Source organism: Geospiza fortis, unplaced genomic scaffold (assembly GCF_000277835.1).
Source record: "Geospiza fortis unplaced genomic scaffold, GeoFor_1.0 scaffold37, whole genome shotgun sequence".
NCBI lineage: Eukaryota > Metazoa > Chordata > Aves > Passeriformes > Thraupidae > Geospiza > Geospiza fortis.
This window is the reverse complement of record NW_005054449.1, coordinates 406,414-434,147: the sequence shown is the minus strand read 5'-3', so window position 1 is coordinate 434,147 and position 27,734 is coordinate 406,414. Positions and strand designations below refer to the sequence as shown.

The following is a 27,734-nucleotide window of genomic DNA, read 5'->3' as shown; positions in this document are numbered from 1 at the left end:
GAGCCGCAGAGGAGGATCCGAGGCGGGCCCGGGCACGGGGATGGCGGTGCTGGCAGCCCCTGGGCCCGGAGGATGGGTCGGAACGGGCGCGGTGATCCCGGGAGGGCTCCGAAGCCGCTGCGGTGCGGGAGATGCTCCGGGGATGGGGATGGGGGTGGAGTGGAGCTGGGAATGTGCGGGAGATGCTCCGGGAGCTGCGGGCACCGGGAATGGGATAGGGATGGAACGGTTGGGAATGCGCAGGGAAGGCTCTGGCAGTGGATGAGCAGAAACAGCTGGAGTGGCACAAAGGGCTGAGCTGTTTCAGCCTTTCAGCGTCTTCTGCTGTATTTGTAACATCTTGGATGCTCTCTTGCCATTAATGAAGCGGTGTTAATGAGCGAGGCTTGCTGGATTTTGTGCTTTTGCTGCAATGGGAGCAATGTTTGAGTGACCTTTAGCGTAACACATGAAGGGTCATGGACACAAACCTTTGGTTTTTCACTGTCACATCAGCCTCAGCTTCTCCAGCCCTTGCAACATATTTCAGCTTTAGTTTCTATTTGTGGAAAGCCGACTTTCTAAAGTTCTCCGTGGATATGTTTTCCACCACAATTGTTACTAGCAGTGTAGTTAAGGGTTGGAGAAGATACAAGGAGGGTGAGAGGCACTCGCGCTGCCGGTTCTTTGTGAGTAATCCAAGAGAAACAACTGCCAACCACTGCCACGTTTTCATCTGTTGGTAAACATCAGCTGCTGGCTGGCCTTGAGGGAGGAAGACTGAATTAGTTCCAGATGGAGAACTCTTTCAGCCCATTTAGACTTTCCAGTTGATTAAAGCCAGCAGGTCAGTAATTTAGGGGAGTAATTTTGTTGTTGTTTGCTGTTCTGCTCCGTTCCGTGTGTGGAATCAGTGATATCAAAGCTGATATCAAATCTGATATCACAGCGCTGCTGAGGGTGGGGCTTTGGTTGTGCTTAATTAACTTGTATAAACAGAAAAAAACTGTGATAATTAACTATATTGAATTAGAGGGGTATTTTTTTAAATGATCTGGAAAAGGAGGAGGGGTCAAGAATCCATTTTTCTGAGCAAATTCTCTTGGAGAATGTGTCTCTTTTTTCCAGAGTTTTGTGTTAAACTGGGTTAGCACAAGTTTGTGGTTTAATGTGATCGTGGCAGAGGGTCCCATTCCTCAGTGTGCTGCTGGCATGAATTCCTGGAAAAATGGGAAGAGATAAGGGCAGGGGGATGGAAATCTTCAGTGCAGGGCCGTAGTAACCAGAGAATGTGAGGAATGGAAACTTTCACATTTCAAGCAGCTGCTGTGTAGGATACTGAGACTGACACCAGATATTGAACTCCTCAGTATCTCTTTGTGATTTGTTTGAGATGCCACATTGGGCATCTAAAAAGCATTAAAAATAAAACCTTAAAGAAAATCGAACTGTTTGCAAAATCAGGGCAGGTGCAGTAGCTCTTTTTAGAACTCCTGTATTTCTCTTTCTTTCACAGGGTGGTTTTGTTGTGTCCTCTGCTCTGCTACTGTAACTTGCCACATTTTGTGTAATTTGTAAAAGGAAAAAGCTCTGCTTGCAAATCATTTAATGCCTTTTGCTGCCAGATCTGTTAAAAAGGCTTTAAGAATTAGTTGCAAGTGCTAATATTGGATTGGAAGGTGTAGCAAAATGAGGAATGCTGCATTATTGCCGTGTAATTAAATGGATAACCACTCTGGAAAGCTCTTGGATATATTTCCCTACTTTTTTCACCTGGATACATTTACCAGGGTAGCCCTGGGATTACTGGGAGTTACAGCCCTCGATTATTGTTCGCTTTGCTCAGGTTGATTACAGGTTAATTAGTCTGAAGGGCAGAGGTTCCTGCCTGGATTTGCTGGGTTGGGAAGATTTTTCTGAGGGGTGTTTAAAGAATGAGATCAAAGACACTGTGGAATCTGGAAGAGGAGTTAGTTATAATTGGAAAGGCTGTGTTGAGGTGCTCCAGAGGGAAAAGGACATAAAACCACAAAGTCTGCTGGGTGGGTGGGTGTTATTTTAGAATAAAGAACCTCCCTAAGATTAGTTCTTGTTGCTTAATCTTGGCATGAAGAATCAGGAGTTCAAAATCCAGCCTGGGGGATTACAGAAGTCTCTTTATCTTTTATAAAGTGCAGGTGAAATGTGCTATCTTTGCTGCATTAGGGATATAAAATGTCACACATCTTTTCTTCCTTTTTTTCCCCCCCTTAGGCAGAAAACATGGAGCAGCCCACATGAAGAATCCTGTGGAGTTTCTATTCCTCCAAGATGTTCTTTGAAGGACCAAACCCAGTTTTGCAGGCCCCTGGGAGATGAAGCATTGACCGCATGACATTTTTATTTCAACAAGTGCTTTCTCAGCGTTGCTTTGCGTGAAGGACAAAGAATATTTTGAAATATTTCTTTCTTCACCTCACCATGACGAGCGCCCTGAGCCCAGAGGCCCCGAGCCCTCCCCAGCTGGAGGAGAAGCCAAAAGGAAAATCCCTGTTCCAGCTGGGCTCCCTCTTTGCTAACAGGAGTGAGAAATTTGTGATTGCTCGCAGTGACAGCTTGCCAGAGGAGAATGTCCTGAAAATCACAATCACAGAGACCACGGTCATCGAGTCCGACCTGGGCATCTGGAACTCCCACGCCCTCATCTACCTCACTCTGTGGTTTTTCTTCAGCTTTTGCACTCTGTTCCTTAACAAATACATCCTGTCCTTGCTGGAGGGAGAGCCCAGCATGCTTGGTACCCTGCTTTTCCTGAATTCCAGGGGGAAATTGGTTTATTTAATGGAATGGGAGCCTCAAAAAAACTCCCAGAGCATTTGGATAATGCTGGCAGGAACAGGGTGGGGTTTTTGGGGTGTCTGTGCAGGGATGAGTTGGGCTGGGTGATCCCTTCCAGCTCAGGATGTTCCATCATCCTGTGATTGATAATTCCAGATAAAGCTGAGGGAGAGAATGGTTCAATTGAAATGAAAAATGTTTGGTTTGGAAGTTGCAGGGAGGGATCTTGGGGCTGGGAACTTGGCATTTTGGCCTTTAAAGTTCCATCTTCCTATGATTGAGAATTCCAGATCATCCCACATAAAGCTGAGGGAGAGAATGGTTCAATTGAAGTGAAAAATATTTGATTTGGAAGGTGTGGGGAGGGAACTTGGTATTTTGGCCTTTAAAGTGGTTTCTGACACTGTCCTTTCCTCCACTTGCTGAAAGATGAAATTTTCCTCATAGAGGAGCTTTAAGAGAAAAAAAAAAAAGTAATTTTTCAGTTTCTGTGCTGGAGGGTTTAACAAAAAGTCAGATTTTGAATAAATTGTTGATGGTCTCCAGAGCTGTGCAGTGCAAGAGTTGCCTTTGGTTATCTCTGTTGTCAATGGCCATTTTAGTTCTTTTTTTTTTCCTTCTTCAGAGGCAAACAAAGGGCACTTCATCTGTGAACCAGGTTTATAAACATTTGGTTTATAGAAGTAAAGGGCTTTTGTGAGAATATATAAAATATACACTGCCAAAACCACCACAGAGATGTTTGTGTAAGAGATTTTCTCTTGACAATTGATTTGTTGTGTTCCAGCCCGTGATCTGACTTGATTTCCCCTCTCTGATCCTTTTTTAGGTGCTGTTCAGATGCTTTCCACCACCTTCATTGGCTGCATCAAGATGTTTGTCCCTTGCTGTCTGTACCAGCACAAGACCCGAATCTCCTACCCCCCAAATTTCATCATGATCATGCTCTTTGTTGGATTAATGAGGTAAATAAAAAACATTCCCTGCTCTATCTTTGCTAATATTTCTGCTTTTCCAAACCAAAGTTCTGTTCTTGTGTCCTTCCCCCCCTCCCAAGAAATATCCCAGAACAATCTTATTTTTATTTGCTGTTTCTTTTCCCAGATGTCAATTTTTTGGTCCATTTTTTTCAGACCTCACTTCTCTTTCCATTTACTTTCTTCCTGCTCTCTTTTGAGGTTGATGTTTGTTTAGTGCATTAATATTTATCAGCCTTTTGCCTCAAAAGTCATCCAGGCTATTAAAATTTATCTTTTGAAAAGTAAATATTTGCTGAGTGCTGGGGTTGTGTTAGTTTGTGGTCGAGGAGGGAATAAAAATGCCTGGTTTTGTTTCCTCTGCCCTGCAAAACTGATAAAGAAAATCAAATAAGTGATAAATTCAATTAATTTCAGAGTTTAAACTGTGGTAATTGTGAGCATATCTAATTTACACTAAAGATGAATAACTGCAGATAAAGTTTCCTTGGTGAATTTCTGCTTCTCAGATTTTCACTTTTTTAACTGAGCCTGTTGAAAACTCTGACTTAAAAAATGGTCACTTGAACCTTGGAGTGTGTTAAAAAGTAAATTTGTTTTCTGGAAATCCACTCTGCAGCCAAAGACATTCCACATTGCCCAAGGGTGCCTTTATTTGCTTTAAATAAATAATGTTTAAGCCACAGTTGAAAGATCTGACCTTGCAGGTGCAGGAGAAATCACAGAGCAATTCTTTTTATGCTGAGTGTCCGAGAGTAGCTCCTGAATCATTATTTTAATTTCTTCTGGTGCACTAATGAATTAATTCATTTTTCAAATTAATTTATTGTGATTTTTCTCCTGCTGCAGATTTGCCACAGTGGTCCTGGGGCTGGTGAGCCTGAAGAATGTGGCAGTTTCATTTGCAGAGACTGTGAAAAGCTCAGCTCCCATTTTCACTGTCATCATGTCCCGGATGATTCTGGGGGAATACACTGGTGAGGCCTGAAATGAGATTTCATTCATCTCTTTTTTCTTGGCTGTGGTGCAAGTCTGGCCACTAAAATTAATAAAGTATAATAAATATAAGATAATAATATAATATAGAATATAAATATTCATTATTCAATATTCATTATTCATTATATATGATATATAATATTATATATTACATACCACATATTATATATTATATACTACATATTACATATTATATACTACATATTACATGTTATATATTATATATTACATATTATATTTAATACATTGCATATTATATTTTATACATTACATATTTTATATATTACGTATTATATATACCACATATTGCATTTTATATATTATATAATATCATATTATATCATTATATCATATCATATCATACTATTTTTATTATACTATGTTTTATTATATTTATAATATATATTATATATAATATATATAATATATTATATATGTTATATATAATATCCATAATATGTAATACATAACTTTATATATATATAAATATGTAATATATGACATTATATATAATATGTAATATATAATCTATAACATATATAAAATATATAATATAAAATATTATAAATGCATCTGAAAGAATCTACAATGAATTTGTAGTGTTAAAAGGGATTGGTGGAAGGGGGTTGTTGTTATTTTCTCTGTCAATAAATTATTGTGGCTTTAAAAAACTGAATTTCTTTGCGGCCCTTTTTTCTTGCTGTTGAGAATTTCAGATTCCCTCCAATATAAAAATAACAAATAATGAGTTTGTCCCTTTTCCCTGCAGGGTTGCTGGTGAATCTCTCCCTGATCCCTGTGATGGGAGGCCTGGCTCTGTGCACAGCCACTGAAATCAGCTTCAACATCCTGGGCTTCTCTGCAGCTCTGTCCACCAACATCATGGACTGGTGAGCACCAGGCAGCTCTGGGATGGGGAAAAAAACAATTAATTTAATTAGGAGATGAAAGAAAATTGTTTAACATGGTTCATGCTGTGCAGCGCATTCAAATGTTGGTATTGAAAATGGATTTTTAATAAATTATTATTAAAGTTATAAATTATTCTGACTTATTCTCTTGTATCTGACAGCATTATTAAGATTAAATAATAATACTTCATTAGACCAAACTCCTTTCTGTACTTGTAGAAACAGTAAAAACATTTATCCACTTGAGGACTGATGAATTGGTTGATTTGTCCTAATTAAAATACAGCTGAATGGTGGCTTTTCATTTTTAAAATGTTTTAAAATTTTTCTAAATTTTTTTAATTAAAAAAAATTACATTTAATTTTTTTTTTTACTTTTTTTTTTAATTTAATTTTTTAATTTTTCTTTTTTCTTCTCTAGTTTGCAAAACGTCTTTTCCAAAAAACTACTCAGTGGAGATAAATACAGATTTTCGTAAGTATTCAAAATATTTCAGGTTTGGTTCTATTAGGGATGCATAAAGAAATTAAATATTTCTCATTGTATTGCACCATGTGTAAATCTGATCACCTCTGTTATTTTATCAGGGTAAAAAGCTCCCTGAGCTCCCACTGCAAGTTTCAGAACTCCCAGAAACAAATATTTAAGAGTAAAATCTTGGGCTAAAAACCATCTTTAATAATATATTTGTATTTTATGACATAAAATGCTACTTTTGATTTTTTTTTTGTGCCTTTCAGCTTCAGTCCCTGAGAGCAAACCTCTGTCTTTGCTTTGAAAAATGAAGTTTTATTCAATATTTTCATTTTTTTTTTTAATTTTAATATTATTTTTCTCCTTTGTAGAGCCCCAGAGCTTCAGTTCTACACAAGTGCTGCTGCTGTGGTTATGCTCATTCCAGCTTGGATATTTTTCATGGTAATTTAAATTTATTATTTAATTAATTTAGGGATTTTTAAAAATTAATGTAGGTTTTGGGTTTTTTTAATTGTGAGCAGAATGTGCAACAGAGTTTAATCTTAATTTTTACCTTTGATCCTTCTCATTAAAAACAATTTTGAAAAATTAATTTTTGATTTTTAAAAAATCAGCCTGAAATATAATTCATCCAATGTTTGCAAGAGGGCAGTAAAAAAGAGAAATTTATAAAAGAAATAATTTAATATAGACATGAGTTCATTCCAAAAGCCTGAATTTATCTCAGGATTTTTGGGTTCAAATCATGATTTTGTCTCAGTGCACTTGAGCTTTGAGATAAAGACTTGCAAAGAAAATCTGGAATATTTGTCGATTTTTTTTTTTTTGAGATTAATGTGGTTTACAGGAATATTAACTCTGAAAGCAAATTTTTTTTTTTTAGAAAAATTACAGGATCTAAATGTCCTGTATGTTTTAGGTTTTATTGGGCTAAAATTTAAATGTAAAACTTTGCTTCTAACAGTTGAGTGGGAAGTCACTTCTAGATTTTTCTCATGTACTAAACCCTTAAATTCGTTTTTTTTTTTTAATTTATTTTATTTTAGATGTGCAAATTTTTTGGAGAAAAAATTGCAGGGTCTGAATGTCTTTTTGGGACCTAAATATCCTGTATGTTTTAGGTTTTATTGGGCTAATATTAAAATTGAAAACTCTCTGTGCTCCTAACAGGTGGGTGGAAAATCACTTGTAGATTTTTCTTCCGAACTAAACACTTAATTTTTTTTTTGTTGGTTTTTTTTTTTTGTAATTTAGGACGTGCCTGTGATTGGGAAAAGTGGGAGAAGCTTCAGCTACAACCATGACATTGTCATTCTGCTCCTGATTGATGGAGTCCTGTTCCACCTGCAGAGCGTCACAGCCTATGCCCTGATGGGCAAAATCTCCCCTGTCACTTTCAGGTAAAATTGTCAGGAGCTTTATTTTCTATTTTTTTTTGTCAGGAACACTATTTTTTTATTCATTTTTAGGAACATTATTTTATAATTTTTTTTTTTGGCCAGAAACACCATTTTATAATTTTTTGGTCAAGAACACTATCTTGTATTTTTTGGTCAGGAACATTATTTTATATTCCTTTTCAGGAAGTGAAATTTCAGGTGCTGTTTAAAAATAAAAAGGAAAACTAAAAGTGTTTTGCAAAGAAATGAACGAGGTAAATCACAGAATGGTTGGGGCTGGAAGTGGAATTTCAGGTGGTGTTTAAAAAAAAGGAAAATTAAGGTTTTTACAAAGAAATGAATGAGGGGTAAATCATGGGATGGTTGGGGTTGGAAATGGAATCTGAGGTGGTGCTAAAAATGGAAAATTAAGGTTTTTACAAAGGAATTAATGAGGGGAATCACAGAATGATTGGGGTTGGAAAAGTCTGAGATGATGTTTAAAAAACCAGGAAAAACTAAAGGTGTTTTGTGAAGAGATGAATGAAGGAAATCATGGGATGGTTGGGGTTGGAAGTGGATTCTGAGGTGATGCTAAAAAAAAGGAAAATTTAAGTGTTTTGCAAAGAAATGAACGAGGTAAATCACAGAATGGTTGGGGCTGGAAGTGGAATTTCAGGTGGTGTTTAAAAAAAAAGGAAAATTAAGGTTTTTGCAAAGAAATTCATGAGGTAAATCACAGAATGGTTGGGGTTGGAAAAGTCTGAGGTGGTGTTTAAAAAAACAGGGAAACCTTAAAGTGTTTTGTGAAGAGATGAATGAGGGGAATTCCAGGATGGATGGGGTTGGAAGTGGAATTTCAGGTGTTGCTTAGAAAAAGGAAAATTAAGGTTTTTGCAAATAAATAAATGAGGTAAATCATGGGATGGTTTGGGTTGGAAGTGGAATTTCAGGTGGTGTTCAGGGGCAAGGCTGACATCAAAGCCTGGCTGTGGGATGTGGCAGAGCTGCTGTCCACTCATGTCCCCTCAAATCCTCAATGTCCTCTGATGTCCCCTCACGTCCCCAATGTCCCCTCACATTCCCAATGTCCCCTCACATTCCCAATGTTCCTTCATGTCCCTTCACATCTCCAATGTCCCCTCATGTCCCTGCTGTCCCCTCACATTCCCAATGTCCCCTCACATCCCCTGCTGTCCCCTGCTGTCCCCTGCTGTCCCCTGACGTCCCCTGCTGTCCCTGCTGTCCTCTGATGTCCCCGCTGTCCCCGCAGCGTTGCCAGCACTGTCAAACACGCCCTGTCCATCTGGCTCAGCATCATTGTCTTTGGGAACAAGATCACCAGCCTGTCAGCCGTGGGCACCGTCCTGGTCACCGTGGGCGTCCTGCTCTACAACAAGGCCAAGCAGCACCAGCAGGAGACCCTGCAGAGCCTGGCCATGGCCCCACAGCCCCCCGAGGACACCGAGCCCCTCGTCCCCAAGGAGCTGGAACCCTATGACTAATGGGTTAATCATTAACAGCTGAGCATGGCTCCATGGAGATCCTCCTGGATGGGCTCGTTCCTCAAATCCTCCTGGATGGGGCTGTTCATGAAATCCTCCTGGATGGGCTTGTTCCTCAAGTTCCTCTGAGTTCCACAAATCCTCCTGGATGGGGCTGTTCATGAAATCCTCCTGGATGGGGTTGTTCATGAAATCCTCCTGGATGGGGCTGTTCGTCTGGTTCTTTGAGTTCCTCAAATCCTCCTGGATGGGCTTGTTCCACAAATCCTCCTGGATGGGGTTGTTCCTCTGAGTTCCTCAAATCCTCTTCTCTGAGTTCCTCAAATCCTTCTGGATGTGGGTGTTCCTCAAATCCTCCTGGATTGATGTGGATGTTCCTCTGGTTCCTCTGAGTTCCTCAAATCCTCCTGGATGTGGCTGTTCTTCAAACCCTCCTAGTTGTGGTTGTTCCTCTGGTTCCTTTGAGTTCCTGGCAGGTCTCACCCAGGATTTGAAGCAGGAAGGAGCTGGGAAGGATCCAGAAAAACCTTGGGAACCTGATGCCCCAAAGAGAGGACCTGGAACGTGGCAAACTTGGCCTTTGTTGTCTCTCCTTGACTCCAAATTGCCGTGTCTTACGCCAAATCACACCCAGGCCTGTGCTGGTGGAAGAACTTTGGTGTCCTGTGGGAAAACAGTTCCTGTCTCCCTCCCCATCCAAACAATGTGAAAATGGGGCCCCACCACTGAATTCTGCTGGCAGAGGGATGCAGTTGGTGCCTCGTGGAAGTTTCTGGATGTTCTCCCTCATTCCTCAGCTGTGGTGCAGAGATGGGAGAGTCCGAGGAGGGAATTGTCCCACTCTGGCCTCTCCTCGAGCCCTGAGGGCCCCCAAACCCTGCCAGAGCTCCAGGAGCATTGTGACAGCACAAGAAGGGATTTTGGGGTGGATTTTGATTTCTGTGCGGGGCAGGAGTTGGACTGGATGGTCCTTGTGGGTCCCCTCCCACTCAGGAGATTCCATAATTCCAAGAGGGATTGGAATTCCCACCCTTCTCTCCCAAAAAAAACCAACTTTATTGAAGAAAACTGTGGGAAATGAGCTGTGGTGAGCTCCTGCTGCTGGCTACAAATCCAGGATTTGTAGTGGTTTAAAACATAAAAATGTAATGTGGAAATATTGCATTCCGATCATTTCTTGACAAACCTGAAATGCAAATATTCACACACGTACCCTGTGTAAATGGAGTGTTGAATTCAATATTTGTAGTTGCTTAGTAAAAAAAAACCACTGAAAATTGTGGTGGCAAAGGAAGCGGGATCTCAGTGTTTCTGTAAAAAAAAATAATTGTTGTTTTAATTTCATTTTGTTATGCATGAGGAAAGAAATTGATGGTTTTTTAAAATTATTTCTAAGAGTGCAACAAAAGGCTGCCTTTTAGAAACTCAGGGTTATGAGTCTGACCTGTGTGTAAAATATCTAATTTCTGATTATATAAAAAACTCTCAGAGGCATCTGTGACAGATGGGAGGAATATTAACCGTAAACTGAGGCAAATCTTTATTTCTGCTGCTTTTAATTTTCCTTTTATTTTAAAGGAAATTTGTTTTCTGTGGTAGATCAAAGATTAAAAGTTCATTTTCCTTTTGAACAGTCAGTTTTGACAAAAAAAAAGCACACATGTAGCTACAAAAACATTCGCATGGACGTTTTGGGAACAAAATTTAAATTAAAATGAGTGGATTTTAATAATTGTCACTCTTCTGGAAGGTTGGAGCGTGGATGTATAATGGTAAAAATAATGGTTATCAGGGAATTACAATTGGAATTCCTGTAAAATCACATTTCCACACCTCAGTGGCTGCCTGGGGCAGATTCCCCAAAGATCTGAAGGAGAAAAATGCCAGTTTATTCATCCCTGTGTATGTGATATGTCTGTGGTATTTTGTTTTCTTTTGTACTCCTGTCACTTTTATAAAAGCTGTGGACTGTGGAGCTCTGTGGTTTTTTTTAAAATTTGTTTTCTGCCAAATACACTGAGATTTTTGAAAGGATAACTAAAAAAAAAAAAAAAAAGAAAAGAAAAAAACCTGTGTTTTGTGTTATATTTCTGCTTTAGGTGGCTCTGCTCTCACATAAATCCCATCATTTTAAAATGATTTTTAAAAAATGCCAGCAGGATTTTGTTTTCTGTGACCCTGGGAGGATTTGGGATTGGGATTTTAACCCCTCCTGCTCTGCTGGGCTTTTGTCCCTTTTTTGTATTTTTCTTTGCCATCTTTTTAGCCTTTGCTTTACTTCGATTAAACAAACCAAAACCTTTTTTATTCTCCAATCAGACCACTAAATCTTCTTTTCTCTTGTGTAAACAAGGAGCTTTTTGCTCTTTGTTAAGAATTTTCCACCCGAGCTCTTCCTGTGACAGAAAAAATTGAATTTTTGGGAACATTTTAACGTTTCTGTCCCTGCATTTCTCATGTCCACATGATGAGGGCAAGCTCTGTGGCCTGGAGCTGTGCATTTAATTTATTTTACATTTTTTAATTCGCTCAGAGCATGTTTTCCTTAAATGTGAATTCCTGATGCACTGAGGTGCAGGTAGAAGGTGTCACAGCAGTCCCTGTGCTTCTAAATTGCCATTATTCCCCATTATATCCCGTTATTTCCCATTCTATATCATTATTTCCCATTATATCCTCATATTTCCTTTGGGGGGTGGATAATTAATGATTTTAGAGATCATAATTAGGGATCTTTGCTGTTCCGGGCCGTGTCACCTCTGTCACCTCCTCCCTCACACTCTCACTCATTTCCATGTAGGAATTGCAGCTTTTTGGTTGGAATCCAATTTACTCAATCCAATTTATTCAATTAAATTTATTCAATCTAATTTAATTTATTCAATCTAATTTAATTGATTCCATCAAACTCCGCACTTTAATTGATGTGGAATTAAAAGCGGCCCAGTGCTGACAACGCCTCCATTCGCTGCGTTTATCACTGCCCAAGCCCATCCCGCGGGTTCATTAACGCCCCTCAGCCCGGCCGTTCTGACGGGCGGGGCTCAATTAACGCCTCATTAACGCCCGGAGTTAATTACGGCGCCGTGAGGCGGCGCTGACGTCACCGGAGCCTCTGAGGGGACACCGGGGCCGCTGAGGGGATACCGTGGCCGCTGAGGGGACACCGGGGGCTGTGAAGGGGACACCGGGAGCTCTGAGGGCACACTGGAGCCGCTGAGGGGACACCGGGGGGACACCCGGGGCTCTGAGGGGACACCGAAGCCGCTGAGGGGAGGTTTATGTCCAAAAAGGAGACAGAGAAATCTCTCTTTGGCCTTATTCGAATAAATGGAGAGGCCATGGGGCATTCCCCTGGGGTCTCTCTAATTTTTGGAGGACCCAGCCTCCTTTTTATCCCAATTTCCCTTCTTTCTTTCTTTCCCCATTTCTGAGGTACTTGAGAGGTTCAGAGCTCCTGATACCAAAGATTTCCCTCTGATGTACAACGCTCCCTTTTCATTTTTAATTCTTACAGAATTTAGGGGTCTTTCCCCATTTCTGAGGCACTTGAGAGGTTCAGACCTCCTGATACACCTGATGCCGAAGATTTCCCTCTTAATTTTCATTTTTAATTCTTACAGAATTTAGGGATTTTTCTTCCCCCATTTTTTCTTTCCTCTTGCAATGCCCAGTTTCGTTTATCAGCAATCCTAAAGTTTATTTGTAAAAGCAAATATCTTTTTCCATTCATCAGTCAATGGAATCCTTCCTGTTGTTTCTTTTCTCTCTCAGTGCTGGTTTTATCTACCAGCACACCCACAGCTGGTTTGGAAAGACAAATCCACCATTCCTCTCAGGTGCTCGGGGTGTTCCACAAATCAAACCCCCCATTAGCAAATTTTTGCTGTTTATAAATCCCAATAAACCGAGGAATTAGTGCTCGTTAGCTGTAAGTGACATAGTGCTCTTGTTAATTAATATTCTGCTTTCTATGGGTTAATTATTTTTCCACCTCTTGTGCTCACTGGAGGTCGTGCTGGAATTACCTTTTCCTCAGTGACAGCTGATTTTGGCACAGTTGGCTTCATTATTTTCTTATTTCTCTCAGGAGTTTTGCCAGATATCCCATAATTTCTGCATTCTGTGTCCTTTTTCCCCAAGCTTTGTTACCTCGGGTCATCATTAAATGTGTGGCACCAAACCTTGGCCATAAACTGATTTTTGTGCCTTTCAGCAGCTCCCTGAGCTCTTACAGAGTCTTTCCTTTGGGTTTAAAACAAACATTTTTGGTTCACCATAAAGCAACTCCAGCGTGGCTTTACTCAAAAACAGAACGTTAAATAAATGGGTGTAAAACAGATTTATTTGTATTTATTTGTGGGGTTTTTCAATGTCTCCTCCTTTTACAGAGGGTGTTTTTTTGAACTCAAATGGGTGATGAAAAGGATTCTTGGAAGGTGAAGACTTTAGATGAGATTCTCCAGGAGAAGAAACGAAGGAAGGAGCAAGAGGAGAAGGCAGAGATCAAACGTATGAAAAATGTAAGCTGTCCTTTGGGACTCACTTCAATGGAATTATTTACTTTATTAATAGGAAACTGCATTTTAATGGGGTGCACTGCCTGTATCCTGATTTTCTGGTGATTTTTTCTGATGCTCTGTCAGCTGAAGTTTTTTCTGTGTGGTCTCTAATTCCAAAGTTTAACAAAAATAAGAAGCTTTGTGGAGATTTCATTGCTCTTGCATGATATACTGTGATTTCTTATAGTTATTGGTCAGGAAAGATAAATAAATTAATGCAATTTGTAATTTAAATTTAGATAATTATATATAATTCTGTACAATAATTAATGTTTAAATAAAATTAATTTTAAATAAATTAAAGCATATAAATAAATAAAAATAAATAATCAACTGGGGCTTGCAGTTCAAGGAACAATTTTTAAAGATTTTATAGAAGAATGGGTTAAAATTATGGGTTTGGAATCAATTTTATCTTCCTGTTTGGTTATTGGTCAGAAAAATTATTACTTAGTTATTGGTCAGAAAAGATAAATTAATGTAATTAATAATTCAAATTTATATAATTATATACAAAAATTGTTTAAAGAAATGAAATAAATTAATTTTAAATAAATAAAAATAGGTTTTATAGAAGAATGGGTTAAAATTATGGGTTTGGAATCACTTTTATGTTGCTGTTTGGTTTTGTACAGCTGTGTTCAAAATAATTATTGCAGAAAATACCACCCAATAATTACTGCTCTCCTCCTCAGGGTTTAATTTTCTCTAATCATGTCAAATTAATGCAGTTCAGCTCAAAGTGCTGCTGTCACAAATCACTGGAATTTACAGGGGTGACCAATCCAGGCTGAATTTTTGAGCCAGCAGAGGAAGACTTCAGTAATATTTAATTTTATTCATTTTGAGCCTTACAAATCACTGGATTTTTCCCCTGTTCCCTCAGTCAGATGACAGGGATTCCAAGAGGGATTCTCTTGAAGAGGGGGAGCTGAGAGACCATCGCATGGAAATCACCATCAGGAACTCACCCTACAGGAGGGAAGACTCCATGGAAGACAGGTAAGAATGAGGAAATAAAAAGAGGAAAAAAATCCTGAAATTAACATTTCAACGTCCTGAGAAATGGCTTTCAAATATCTGATAGGAAAATCAAATTTTAGAAGTGGAAATCCTTTTTATAGAACACACTTTTGGAGCACTGGTTAAGCTTTAACCAGATTTAACCAATTTGAGTGTTCCAGTTTGGATTTATTGTGGAAACTCAAAATAAAATGGGAATCTTTTCCAAACAAGGAAATCTGTGGATTTCCCCTGTCACCTCCCTGAGTTTATTCCTGTCCTGCCTTCCAGGGGAGAGGAAGATGATTCCTTGGCCATCAAACCACCCCAGCAAATGTCCCGGAAAGAAAAAACCCATCACAGGAAGGATGAGAAGAGGAAAGAGAAACGCAGGCACAGGAGCCACTCTGCTGAAGGTGATTCTGGGAGTAGAATAAATACCAGTGACTCAGGCTGAGGGAAACCCAGCAGGTGGATAGACAGAGGAACTGAAATTGTTTCTTTCTTTGGCTGTTTTAGTGCCCTTAGGGGAATGGCAGGGGTGTGAGCATGGGTGAGAGGACAGAAATCACTTTGGGACAGGGACACTGAGGTCACTTTTACTCCTTGAAGCCTGATAAGATTCTCCCTGGCTTCACTGAGTGAAAGACCTCTGATCTTTGTACCTGCCAAGGGAAAAAAAATCCTTTCTAGGAATATTCCCCTTGTCTTGGGTCAATAACAACCATTTTTTACTTCAATACAAGTATTCTTTCTAGCTTTACTGAGTGAGAGCTCTAGCTCTCTGATCTTTGTACCTGCCAAAGGAAAAAAATATCATTTCTAGAGACATTTCCATTGTCTTCCTGTCAATAACAACCATTTTTTACTTCAATACAAGTATTCTTTCTAGCTTTACTGAGTGAGAGCTCTAGCTCTCTGATCTTTGTACCTGCCAAAGGAAAAAAATATCATTTCTAGAGACATTCCCATCAATAACAACCATTTTTTACTTTAATACAAGTATTCTCTCTGGCTTCACTGAGTGAAAGAACTCTGACCTTTGGTTATTGGTCAGAAAGGGAAAAAATACCTGCCAAGGGAAAAATATCCTTTCTAGAGACATTCCCATCAATAACAACCATTTTTTACTTTAATACAAGTATTCATGCAAAACCTTACAGACTTTGGGCTTTCCAACCCCCTTTCAGAACAGGATTTTCCCTTTTAAGAAAACAACAGAGCTCACGGCAATAGTTCTGATCAGTTTCCCCCCCTAAGTTTTGCTTTCAGTGATTATTTGGAGCAGTAACACTCGGAAATTGAAATTGATTTGTGTTTGTTCAAGGGAAACACGCCAGAGTGAAAGAGAAAGAACGGGAGCATGAGCGTAGGAAGAGACATAGAGAAGAGCAGGATAAAGCCCGGCGTGAATGGGAGAGACAGAAACGGAGAGAGATGGCAAGGGAACATTCCAGAAGGGAGAGGTACATCCATCCCTCCCCTCCCCAGCACCTGCCTCCTCTGAACATTGGGAAATAACCAAAAAAAATCCACAGGGAGAACTTTGTGTGTTCCTGGGAATGTGTTCTTCTCTTTAATTATTTTTAAATGCTTCGTTACCGTGGATATTCCAGGTGAATTCACTGGAATAAAAAGATTGGATGGTCTTAGAGGTTTTTTACCAACCTAAAAAAAATAAGTACAAACCAGATTTGTACAGGGGATTAATTATCTGGATTATCAGGGGATTAATTAACTGGACTGGCTTAATTTCTGCTTAAATCCGCATAGGGTGGAGAACTCCTGGTCTGGATCTTTTAAACCTGTTTTTTAAAGGATGAACTGAAAAACTCCACCTGTTTCTGACTGATGCACAACTGGGGGTGTTGAGAAGGAAAATTGAGTTCAGTGGTTTGGTGCTGCAAACCAGTTTTCCTTCTCTTCACCAGCTGAACTTGTAACAAACAAAAATTATTTTCCAGAGATCGTTTGGAGCAACTGGAGAGAGAAAGGGAAAGAAAAATCCGGGAGCAGCAGAAGGAGCAGCGAGAGCAAAAGGAGAGAGAGAGGAGAGCTGAGGAGAGGAGGAAGGAGAGGGAAGCCAGGAGAGAAGGTGACTCCCTCTGCATAAATCAGATTTATTATCACTTTCCTACCTGCTGACACACTGCTGGAATGGAGGGATAGAAAGTGGTTTTTATTAAAGCAGTGCCAGAATTAAAAAAAATTAAAGCGGGGAGGGTCTTTGACATGGGAGGGAAAAGGAAATTAAGTTTGACATGGGGAGATAAAATGATGTGATGCTGTTATATGCCTTAAATATCCTGAGAAGTTGGTCATCAGTGAGTCTTGGCCTCTCCCTGTCAGGGAGATTTCCATAAATTTCTGAGGGGGAAATTTCCTATAAAAACAGGATTTCTGAGGGGGAAATTTCCTATAAAAACAGGATTCCTGAGGGGGAAATTTCCTATAAAAACAGGATTCCTGAGGGGGAAATTTCCTATAAAAACAGGATTTCTGGAGGTGCCACTGTGTGCACCCAGTACAACCCCAGTGGTTCTGAACTCTTTGGCTGCGTCCAACTCGGTTTGATAGAGGTTGAAACCTCAAATTCAATGTTTTAAGGATTTGGGGGAATAAATTGCAAAGGGGGAGAGGTCGTGTAAGTTCTCCAGGCATGGAAAATGCTGCAGTGGGAGTCAGGTGGGATTATCTGGTGCCTGAGCAGTTTAAGTTCTGCACTTGAACTCTTTGCACAGCGTGTTGGGTGTTTGCAATCTCAGCTCAGATCATTTTTGGTTCAAGGATCTCTGGCCCAGCTTTCAGAGGTAAAAATCAGAGCCCATTCCTGTGATCAGGTGATAGAGATTATTCAAGAATAGCAGAACAAACCATATTTTTTGCTTTCTCTTTCTTGCTCAGCTCATACCAAACAGCTCCTTTTTGTGCTTGGCTTTATGCTGATAGTGCTCAATCTGTGTAACCTTTCATTTAATTGGTTTTATTGTTCTGAATGTTCTGTCAGCTCCTTCTAAACCTCAGCTGGTTTTATTCTTTTACATATTTTCCACTTCTTTCTCTGGCATTAATGCTTTAGAATCAGGGTGTTTACTGTGTAACATACAGGGCAGCTTGCTTCTGTTTTTAAGTGTGGCAGCAGCTTTCTCTAAGCAGTACAAATCCATATTTTATTTGAGATCAATCAAAACCCTTCATTCTCCCAGATTTAAGTAGGTTCCTCTCCCACTCTTCCCCATTACCCTGTTAAAGAAAAAATCAAAACATTCAAATCAGGTGGCTGTGGCAGACAGGACAACTCTAATTAGGCAGATGTAACAATTTCTTGTGGTTTTGTTTTCCCTAGTTTCTGCACACCATAGAACAGTGAGGGAAGAATATGGAGACAAAGTAAAAATGAGACCCTGGAGTCGCAGCCCTTTGCGCCAGCAGAGAGACAAGCTTGAGCAAGGAGAGAGCAGGAAACCAGGTAGCATCTGCCACTCTACACTGTCTTGGGGGACAGCTGGGGTAAAAAAATCAAATTCAATCAAATTCAATTCATTTTTAGTCTCAAACAACCATCCCAGGTGCTCAGTTCAAGTCTTGTCCAGCTCAGCCTCAGCGGCGTAAGTCTGGAATCTTCACCAATGTCTCTTTTCTAAAGCAGTGCTGGTTTTGCAGGACATGCACAAGTGATAAGTGGAATATTTAGGGGTAGGAGTAGCAGTTGGAAAAGGTTCAAAATGAGTTACCCCGTTCAGTGGTGAAAGAAGCAGCTGACTGAATTTTTAAAATCCTGCAGTTGAATATTGCCTTGCAGGTTAAAAAGGGATTGGTTACTCCAGCTCCACTTGGATTTGGGGTTAGGAGCTAAATTACCTTAAAAAGTGACCTCACAGGGATCAGTGTGAGCATCACTGGTTGTGTCATCTTGCAAAATTAAATTCTGAATGCAGAGTTCTGCTTAGATGGTGAATTTTATTTTCCAAGCCAGAAAATGATCCCACCTGAAGGTTCTGGGGGTAGGGAATTTGCACAAGTGACATAAAAACGCCTTTGTTTGAAGGAGGAAAGCTCTGTGTCTGCCTTGCTGAGGTGTACAGCTGTGAAAAGAAGTGGAGGCACCCAGAGCAGGATGGAATCAGCTGGAATTAATTGTAGAGATGGAATTCCAAGTGTAGGCACTCAGAGCAGGATGGAATCAACTGGAATTAAGTATAGAGATGGAATTCCAGGTGTAGGCACTCAAAGCAGGATGGAATCAGCTGGAATTCCAGGTGGAGGCACCCAGAGCAGGATGGAATTCCAGGTGGAGGCCCCCAAAGCAGGATGGAATCAACTGGAATTAATTGTAGAGATGGAATTCCAGGTGGAGGCACCCAGAGCAGGATGGAATCAGCTGGAATTCCAGGTGTAGGCAGGCAGCAAGGCCTGGGAAGCTCCTGCCCCATCAACCAGCAGGGATTTTTCATGGTGATCACTGGAGCAGTGAGCACTGGCAGTAACCAGTGTGTAGGGACCCTTTCCTGGTGATTCTTGTCACCAGGGTGCTTTTTTCCCATTTTCCCCCCTGTTTTAATTCATCTTAGGAACACCTCATGTTTAAAAATCAGGTCAATATTCCATATTTTTGGTTGTTAAACCTGCACCACTGCAATTCAGAAAAGCTGTTTGTCATTGAGCAGAGTGTGAAATGATTATTATTTATTTTTTTAGTGCTCTGAATTTCCAATACTGAATATTCAGCACTGATTTAATGCCAGCAGAAAGTGAAGCAGTTAGCTGGGAATTCAGAGGCTTGGAAATGATACTCAATTAGCACTGTGTTTTTAATTTTTGTGGTTTCAGCAGTAAAAGAAGAGAAACCAGAAGAGAGGGATCCTCTGTCAGACTTGCAAGACATCAGTGACAGTGAGAGAAAAACCAGCTCAGCAGAGTCTTCCTCAGGTGACTAAATGCAATTTAGGAGCTGTAATTAATTGTAGAGATGTAATTAATTTCTCTGCTGAGCAAACACTGAGTGTTAAGAGCCTGATTATTCCTGGACAGAATCTGGATCGGGCTCAGAAGAGGAGGAGGAAGAGTCCAGCAGTGAAGGCTCTGAGGAAGAGGGAGAGGAAGAAGAGGAGGAGGAGGAGACAGGAAGCAATTCTGAGGAAGTGTCTGAGCAATCAGCAGGTGAGGATTTCACCAAGCAGAGCTACAGGGGATGTGTGATTTTCTTTTGATTTTCCTCATCCTGTGTTGTTTTATTTGAACATTTTCCTTTTCTCTTAGTCTAGGCTAGGCTGAGACCTCACAGGTCAAGATAACTAAAAAGAGAAAACCCAAGTCCAAGTCCCATTCTATCCTTTTGTTAGAGGTAATACCAATTCTTCATCTAAGAAGCCAGAGCAGAAACCTGAGAGCCATTTTTGTCTGAGGTTCAGGTGGTTCTGTGACACATCAAATACTCTGCAGAGCACAATTTGCACTTCTTTGGGGGGTGGTGAAATCTAAATGTCTTTGTCATTTTGAATTCTTTCCTGTTGCAAATTTCAGAAGTTTTTTTTCAAATTAATGAAGGTAATAACACAAAGTTCAAAAAAGTGCAGCTGTTCTTGTAATTAATTAGTAAAGAAAAGGCACAAGAGCAGGCTCTGATGGCTGGGTGTTTTTCTTTAAAATCAATTACAGTTAATAAGGAAATATTCATCATTTATTTACCTACCCACATCCCAGTTCCCAGAGAATTGGTAAAAGTTGTGTTCCCTGTTGGAAGTGAAACAGAAGTTCTTGGTCACTGGCAGTGCAGAAGCCTGGTGAGATGGGAGAGGATTCCAGCAGGGATTTCCTCCCAGGGAGCTGCAGAAATGTGGATTTTTTCCAACCCAACTTGGTTCTGTTTTGCAGAGGAGGTGAGCGAAGAGGAAATGAGCGAAGAGGAGGAGCGGGAGAATGGAAACCACATCCCAGTTGGTACAATGCAAATACTGAATGTTTTAAAGAAGTGTTTGGCTGAGTTTGTGCAGCTAGATAAATCTATTTCTACAAATATTTAAGAGATTAAAATGCTATTCTCATGTCAAACTTAGAAATTCCTTGAAATCTGCTCCAAGCTTTATGTTTAGAGGGAATCAGTCTCATGAGCTGATGTTTCCTTCTCTTTCATTTTGTGTTCTTTTGTCCTGTCCTCTCATCAAAATCAGAGAATGAGACCCAGAATGAGAATGAGACATCCTGGGTCATTTTTCTCTTTCATTCTGGTGTAAAGATTTATTTTTCTGACCTGGAAACTGTAGGTGAATTCCTGAAAGCATCTCCTCTGCCAAGAGGAGAAATTTGGCTTCTCTCCCATCCTCTGCCATGCAGTGCTCAATGTCACCACCTTTATTTACCTAAATAAATTAAGGGTTAAGTTTATTTAATCCTTACAGCTCCTCTTTCCACCACTGATTCTGACTTTTAAAGTTCCAGAGTCGAGGTTTGACCGGGATTCTGCAGGGAGTGAGGTGGAGGAGGAGGAGGTGGGGGAAGGCTCCCCTCATTCCAATGCCATGACAGAAGGGGAATACATTCCTGATTCTCCAGCTTCCTCCCCCATCGAGCTGAAACAGGAGCTCCCCAAGTATCTTCCTGCCCTGCAGGTAGGGGATCACCCTCTTCAATATTTTTGATATCACTGAGATCTGTTATCTTGCTATTGCTGTCTGAAAATAGATCCTTGTGAGAGGAGAGTTCTGTTATCATAAACAGAAACTGGTTATTTTTTATGTAGCCAACAGCAAAGTGTAGAAATATTAATAAAAATCAGGTTCTTACTAATTATGTGAAAGGTGCTGAGTTGCTGCCTTTGTGCAGAAGTGAATGGAATAATTTAATTAATCTGCTGAAACACAGGCTGTGTGCAGGATTCCCTTAGAAACTCTTATGAAAAACAAACCCCAAAGACACCTTTCTCATCTGGTTATAGCTGAATTCTTCTAGCAAATTTTAACTGTGAAGCTGCTGAAGTTTTTATAAAAGCAGAACCTTCCCCCAGATGCTGGAGGAGTGACTGTTGTCCCTGTGATTTTCTCAGGGATGTCGCAGCGTGGAGGAATTCCAGTGTTTGAACAGGATTGAAGAAGGAACCTATGGAGTGGTGTACAGAGCAAAGGACAAAAAGACTGGTGGGTATCAGAGCCCTCCACTTTCCTCAGGTTATTTATTTAGGGCTGCAAATGACCATTCTGCATTTTTCAGTGATGAACAAAATCTATTTAAAATATTCTTTTTAAAATATTATTTAAAAATATTTCTTTACCAGCAAGCTGCAAAGCAGCACAGATAATTAAATATTTAATCAGTGAGACAACACTTGGTGATGTGAATTATTAACTGTGTGATGGGAAATGTGTTTCCTTTGCAGATGAAATCGTGGCTCTGAAGAGACTGAAAATGGAAAAGGAGAAGGAAGGTTTTCCCATTACTTCTCTGAGAGAAATAAATACAATTCTGAAAGCACAGCACCTGAATATTGTCACTGTCAGAGTAAGGCTACAGTCTTTTATGTCTTTTATTTTGTTGAAACATTCCTCTTGGCTTTGAAATATAAAAATATCAGCAACCCTGGCAGATCTTGCTGCTGTGAACAGTTGTGTGCTGCTCATAAGGCTGTATAGACATCAGTGTTTTACAAAAACGAGCTATTTTTAATAGAAAAAAATACCATTTTTAAGGATTTTTCCAATGGCAGCTTCCATCCTCTTTCCAGTACATTTCTAAAATTGATTTTGGATGCTTTTAAAACACCATGTGTAGGTTTTGCTCATGTGGTTCTGTGTTGCAGGAGATCGTTGTGGGCAGTAACATGGATAAAATCTATATTGTGATGAATTACGTGGAACACGACCTCAAGAGCCTGATGGAAACAATGAAACAGCCTTTCCTGCCAGGTACTGGAATTCTCAGAGCTGGAAAAGTGGCCAACACAAATGGCCCTGCTGGCTCTGGGCACTGCCATGTGTTGCTTTGGAATGTCCTGTGTTCCTTGGAACTGAGATTTCCTGGATTTTTCTGTTTGTTCTGTAAAACCTGACCCAAGTTAAGGTGTTGGCTGAGCCTCGTGCTGATAGCTGGTGATGAATCCAGTTTGTGTTTGGGGTGGAGCTGTTCAAGGTGAAACTGGGGGAGTTTCACCTGTGCTGAACTGGAAAATAACATTGGGCTTTAATTTTGGCTACTTCCTATGAGAGACAATAATTTCTGAGCATAATTTGGATGAATTCCAGCTGCCCAAATGAATTTTGCTGTTCTGTGACACATTTTTATAGTGCAGGCTCTACTGTGCTTTAACTAGCCATTCCTTCCTGCCCTCCAAACAAACAAACCACAAATTAAAGGTAGATTTATTGTCTTCAATGCATTTTTAATCATTTATTTATTTATTTATTTATTTATTTTCTTCCATGCATTTTTTATCATTGCAGGGGAAGTGAAGACTTTGATGATTCAGTTACTGCGAGGGGTCAAACACCTCCACGACAACTGGATCCTTCACAGAGACTTGAAAACTTCCAACCTGCTGCTCAGTCATTCAGGCATTTTAAAAGTAAGAATTAGGGGGAAAAAAATGAGGAAATCAGGACAAATTCTGTGCTGCAGAATTACAGAGTTATAACTGTGCCCAGAGTTCTGTGCAGTGGCATTGATGGTGAATGAGCAGTGCTGGAAATGTTGCTTTTTTTCCTTTCAGGTTGGAGATTTTGGATTAGCCAGGGAATATGGGTCTCCCCTGAAGCCCTACACCCCTGTGGTTGTGACCCTGTGGTACAGAGCTCCTGAGCTGTTGCTTGGAGCAAAGGTGAGTTCCTCCTTGTTCCTCTGGCTGCTGGGGCAGTGATTGCATTTATAAAACACCTGACTGGATTTTATAAATCATGATCAAAGTGTGAACAATGAATTCTATTGATTCATAGCTGAAAATCCTGATTATTCTATTATTATTGTTATTATATTTTTCCTCCTAATGACATCTAAAACCCTTCCATCCTCCCCACACAGAGAGAGGGTGGGTGACAGATGGATTTTGTCCCTTGGAATGTTATGTACCCAGTGCTGATGGATTTCTCATGGATTGTGCCAAAATGTCACCTTTGGCAGCTGGATTTTAGATGTCCTTTTAAATTACTCTAAAAATGTCTTTTAAAATTCATCTAAAAAAATCTGAGAGCAGAACAAGGTGGTGGCACTATTCTGGAATGTTCCCTGCTGGTAATTGAAATCTGGGTGAATTCAAGAGCCCTGCCAGAAAAAAATTCTGCTTTGTCAGCTGTGCTGCTTTGTTTGTGAGTGGAAAAGAGAGGCATCAGTGTGGAAACTTTTCACCTTTCATCCTGAAAGATTTGTGTACATGGGTAGTGCTGATAATTCATAATTAGAAATTTGAAATAATTGCAGTGAGATAATAACTGAGAGAATAATTGAAACGTGGCCCTTGGGTATGGGACTGGTTGTGTTTGTTCTGCTCAAAAAAACCCAAATAAACCCCCCAGAAACCACAATATCCCTCCAAACAACTCAGTGAAAAATCTTCCTGATTTTTCTGAGGTGTAATTTGATTTCCCTTCTTTCCAGGAATATTCCACAGCCATAGACATGTGGTCAGTGGGGTGTATTTTTGGGGAGCTGCTGACACAGAAGCCGCTGTTCCCAGGGAAGTCAGAAATCGACCAGATTAACAAAGTTTTTAAGGTAATTTTGAAAATATTTTGGGATTTTGACTGGTTTTAGAAACAGGAGCATTCAAGTAGTGCTTGTTCTTTAACAGAGATTCAGCCTCAACAAAAAATTATTTAATAAAAATTTATTTAATAAAAAGTTATTTAATCTGCTTTACCACACTTTGAGTAGGCTGAGACCACGATTTATTGTGTTTGTTTTCTCTGGATACTTCCCAACTCCTCCTGAATAAATAAATAAATAAAGGATTGCACTCTGAGTTTATTAAAGGGGTATTTTAATTTTACTTTGCAGGATCTGGGTACTCCCAGTGAAAAGATCTGGCCTGGTTACAACGAGCTGCCAGCAGTGAAGAAAATGACCTTCACAGAATATCCCTACAACAACCTGCGCAAGAGATTCGGGGCTCTGCTCTCTGACCAGGGCTTTGACCTCATGAACAAGTGGGTGCCAAACTCCAGGGATCCCTGGGAATTTCTGGGCAGGAAACCGATTTTCTGTGTTGTGAAAGGTTTATAAAATTAAGCTCAGGCTGTGTAGTTAACACTGTGTTACAGGAGTAGCTGGTGTGTTAGGAGAATGGCTAAAATCTCTCTTGAAATAGCAAAAATTGTGAAATATTCCAATGGAATTACCCTGGGTCTCTTTGGAGCTTTATCTGTCTATCCAAGGGTATTGGTATAATTCTACTAATTTGGTATCATTTTGTTACTGGGTATTGGGTATAATTCTATTGCTTAGGTATAATTTTATTACTGGGTTTTGGGAATAATTGTATTAATTTGATACCATTTTATTACTGGACATTGGGTATAATTCTATTATTTTGGTATCATTTGGTTACTGGGTATTGAGTATAATTCTATTCATTTGGTATCATTGTATTACTGGACATTTTTGTATTAATTTCATATAATTTTATTACTGGGTATTTGGTATAACTATTAATTTGGTACATTTTATTACTGGACATTGGGTATTAATAAAATGATACCCAAGTAATAGAATTATACCCAATACCCAATAGTAAAATTATATCAAAGTAATACAAAATTAATACAAAAAATTAATACAAAATGTCCAGTAATAAAATGATAGCAAATGAATAGAATTATACCAATACCTACTCACAGAATTCCACCCAACTAATCGAATTCCACCAACTTAATAGAATTCCACCCAACACCATTAACAGAATCATCCCAATACCCAGTGCCAGAATTCTGATGAACATCACAGAACCCTCAAGAGCATTCCTGAGCAACTCACAGTTTTGGGGGGGGTCTCAAATCTCCTTCTCTGTGCTCCTTGGCAGTTTCCTGACGTACTACCCGGCGCGGCGCATCACGGCCGAGGACGGGCTGAAGCACGAGTACTTCAGGGAGACCCCGCTGCCCATCGACCCCTCCATGTTCCCCACCTGGCCGGCCAAGAGCGAGCAGCAGAGGGTCAAGAGGGGCACCAGCCCCCGGCCCCCCGAGGGAGGGCTGGGCTACAGCCAGCTGGTGAGTGTGAGTGTGGCACAGGGTTACAGCCAGCTGGTGAGTGTGAGTGTGGCACAGGGCTACAGCCAGCTGGTGAGTGTGAGTGTGGCACAGGGCTTACAGCCGGCTGGGGAGTGGTCCAGCTTTCCTTCCCAAAGCCCAGGGAGAGTCCAGCTTTCCTTCCCAAAGCCCAGGGAGAGTCCAGCTTTCCTTCCCAAAGCCCAGGGAGAGTCCAGCTTTCCTTCCCAAAGCCCAGGGAGAGTCCAGCTTTCCTTCCCAAAGCCCAGGGAGAGTCCAGCTTTCCTTCCCAAAGCCCAGGGAGAGTCCAGCTTTCCTTCCCAAAGCCCAGGGAGAGTCCAGCTTTCCTTCCCAAAGCCCAGGGAGAGTCCAGCTTTCCTTCCCAAAGCCCAGGGAGAGTCCAGCTTTCCTTCCCAAAGCCCAGGGAGAGTCCAGCTTTCCTTCCCAAAGCCCAGGGAGAGTCCAGCTTTCCTTCCCAAAGCCCAGGGAGAGTCCAGCTTTCCTTCCCAAAGCCCAGGGAGAGTCCAGCTTTCCTTCCCAAAGCCCAGGGAGAGTCCAGCTTTCCTTCCCAAAATCAGTGCTGGTGAGTGTGGCACAGGGAAGAGCCACCCTGGGGCTGGGCTTTGCTGGGATCCTGAGGTTCACCTAGACTGGCAGGAAAGGCCATTTTTTTTCTTTCTCAAAAGTGGGTACAGGAACTAGGAACACTCCAACTGCTTTTAGCAATGGCAAATTTTGAAATAGCAATGTTTAAAGATTATTAATCACCTTAACTGTGATGCCACTAAATCAAACATTTCTTTCTCATCTTGAGATACTTTATTTTTGTTGTTTAGGTTTTTTGATGGGTAAATGCAGCTGCCCAGCCCCTGATCAGTGCCCTGTGCTTGCTTTTCACAGGGTGATGATGACCTGAAGGACACAGGTTTCCATCTGACCACCACAAATCAAGGAGCATCTGCTGCAGGACCTGGCTTCAGCCTCAAGTTTTGAACTCAACATAAAAAAGGAGGGGGGAAAAAAATCCCCAAAAAGCAAAAAAAAAAAGCACCATTCATGTGAGTGGATTTGAGTGCCCCAGTTCTGTTCTGTGTCAGGGGCACAGATGTTTTTCCCTGTGAAAAAAACTCAAAGATTATCACAGATTCCAAGGCTCTTGTTTTATAAATCAATGTGGAGTTTAACTGCTGCATTCCATTAGAGGACTGAAGTTACCTGAAAACCCCAGGATCATCACAAACTGTGACAAAGGACAACTTGAAATAACAGTCCTGGAACAGTTTCTGGTTTATTTTTAGTTTTTTTGTTGTTGTTGAGTTTGTTTTGGTTTTTTTTTTTTCCTTGTAAATTTGTAGAATTAAAATACATTTTCAATTGTTTAACAGTGTGAAGGATTTCATTGCTTCACATGCAGCAAAGTGGGATATTGGTGACAGTAAAGAGAGTTTATTTTTTATTTTAAGTAATAAATTGTTTGTGTCTGAATATATTTGGGGCAAAAAGAAAAATGACAATTATGAGGTTTGTATCCTTGGAGAGAGCTGGGCTGGGTTTGATACTCCCTGACCAGATTTTTTTGTTTGTTTTGTAAATGTATTTATAGTGGTGCAAAACAAATTACTCTATTGTTTTATAAATCAAAAAGATTTAATATGGAGACTCGAAACTTCATTTTCTGTGAAGGTTTTTTTTTATATATGCCCTTTTTCCATCCAGAGAAGAACTCAGCTTTAGTGGTTGTGCAAGGCCACATTCCAATCCTTTCTGGGGAAAGAGGAGAGGAGCAATCCTGTTGGAATCTCATCCTCTGGAGCCCCTGATTAGTGAAGCTGTCACTTTGTTTTAGGAACAGGGAGATCTGGAAAACACCACATTTTCCTGCAACCACAGCTGGGCACCAGGCCAGTAAGGGATTCACTCCAATCCTAAACATTTTATC

General features: G+C 40.3%; 2 protein-coding genes across 6 annotated transcripts; both read left to right on the top strand.

The window, feature by feature from the left end:
* The first annotated feature begins 689 nt into the window (after positions 1-689).
* On the top strand, positions 690-11,114 carry LOC102032296 (solute carrier family 35 member E2A-like). Its single transcript, XM_005427634.2, has 9 exons — positions 690-826; positions 2,233-2,755; positions 3,626-3,761; positions 4,623-4,750; positions 5,542-5,662; positions 6,105-6,158; positions 6,530-6,602; positions 7,416-7,561; positions 8,814-11,114. Exons 2-9 carry the CDS (start codon positions 2,440-2,442, stop codon positions 9,043-9,045), a joined length of 1,206 nt encoding a protein of 401 aa, XP_005427691.1. The 5' UTR covers positions 690-826; positions 2,233-2,439; the 3' UTR covers positions 9,046-11,114.
* A 2,320-nt stretch (positions 11,115-13,434) lies between these two features.
* On the top strand, positions 13,435-27,446 carry LOC102032023 (cyclin-dependent kinase 11B). 5 transcript variants are annotated; one of them, XM_014309758.2, is made up of 19 exons: positions 13,435-13,568; positions 14,494-14,609; positions 14,901-15,025; positions 15,937-16,075; positions 16,574-16,704; positions 17,956-18,078; positions 19,443-19,538; positions 19,641-19,769; positions 20,484-20,549; positions 21,048-21,217; positions 21,652-21,742; positions 21,982-22,103; positions 22,402-22,507; positions 23,042-23,163; positions 23,308-23,415; positions 24,189-24,305; positions 24,588-24,736; positions 25,609-25,798; positions 26,696-27,446. In XM_014309758.2, the coding sequence occupies exons 1-19, from the start codon at positions 13,458-13,460 to the stop codon at positions 26,786-26,788; spliced, it is 2,304 nt and encodes a 767-aa protein (XP_014165233.1). In that variant the 5' UTR covers positions 13,435-13,457; the 3' UTR covers positions 26,789-27,446. The 5 variants fall into 5 exon arrangements, with proteins under 5 accessions (XP_014165233.1, XP_005427689.1, XP_030918371.1 ...); XM_005427632.3 differs by having other exon boundaries at positions 21,042-21,217; XM_031062511.1 differs by having other exon boundaries at positions 19,440-19,538.
* Positions 27,447-27,734: the final 288 nt, after the last annotated feature.

What these genes read in the sequence shown, in the direction of transcription:
- LOC102032023 (XM_014309757.2), top strand. Translation starts at nt 13,458, where the DNA reads ATGGGTGATGAAAAGGATTCTTGGAAGGTGAAGACTTTAGATGAGATT. An exon ending in TGGAAACCACATCCCAGTTG is followed by an intron (nt 20,550 to 21,041) that starts GTACAATGCAAA and finishes TGACTTTTAAAG; the next exon opens with TTCCAGAGTCGAGGTTTGAC. An exon ending in AGCTGTTGCTTGGAGCAAAG is followed by an intron (nt 23,416 to 24,188) that starts GTGAGTTCCTCC and finishes CCTTCTTTCCAG; the next exon opens with GAATATTCCACAGCCATAGA.
- LOC102032296 (XM_005427634.2), top strand. Translation starts at nt 2,440, where the DNA reads ATGACGAGCGCCCTGAGCCCAGAGGCCCCGAGCCCTCCCCAGCTGGAG. An exon ending in CTCTTTGTTGGATTAATGAG is followed by an intron (nt 3,762 to 4,622) that starts GTAAATAAAAAA and finishes CTCCTGCTGCAG; the next exon opens with ATTTGCCACAGTGGTCCTGG. An exon ending in GGAGATAAATACAGATTTTC is followed by an intron (nt 6,159 to 6,529) that starts GTAAGTATTCAA and finishes TCTCCTTTGTAG; the next exon opens with AGCCCCAGAGCTTCAGTTCT.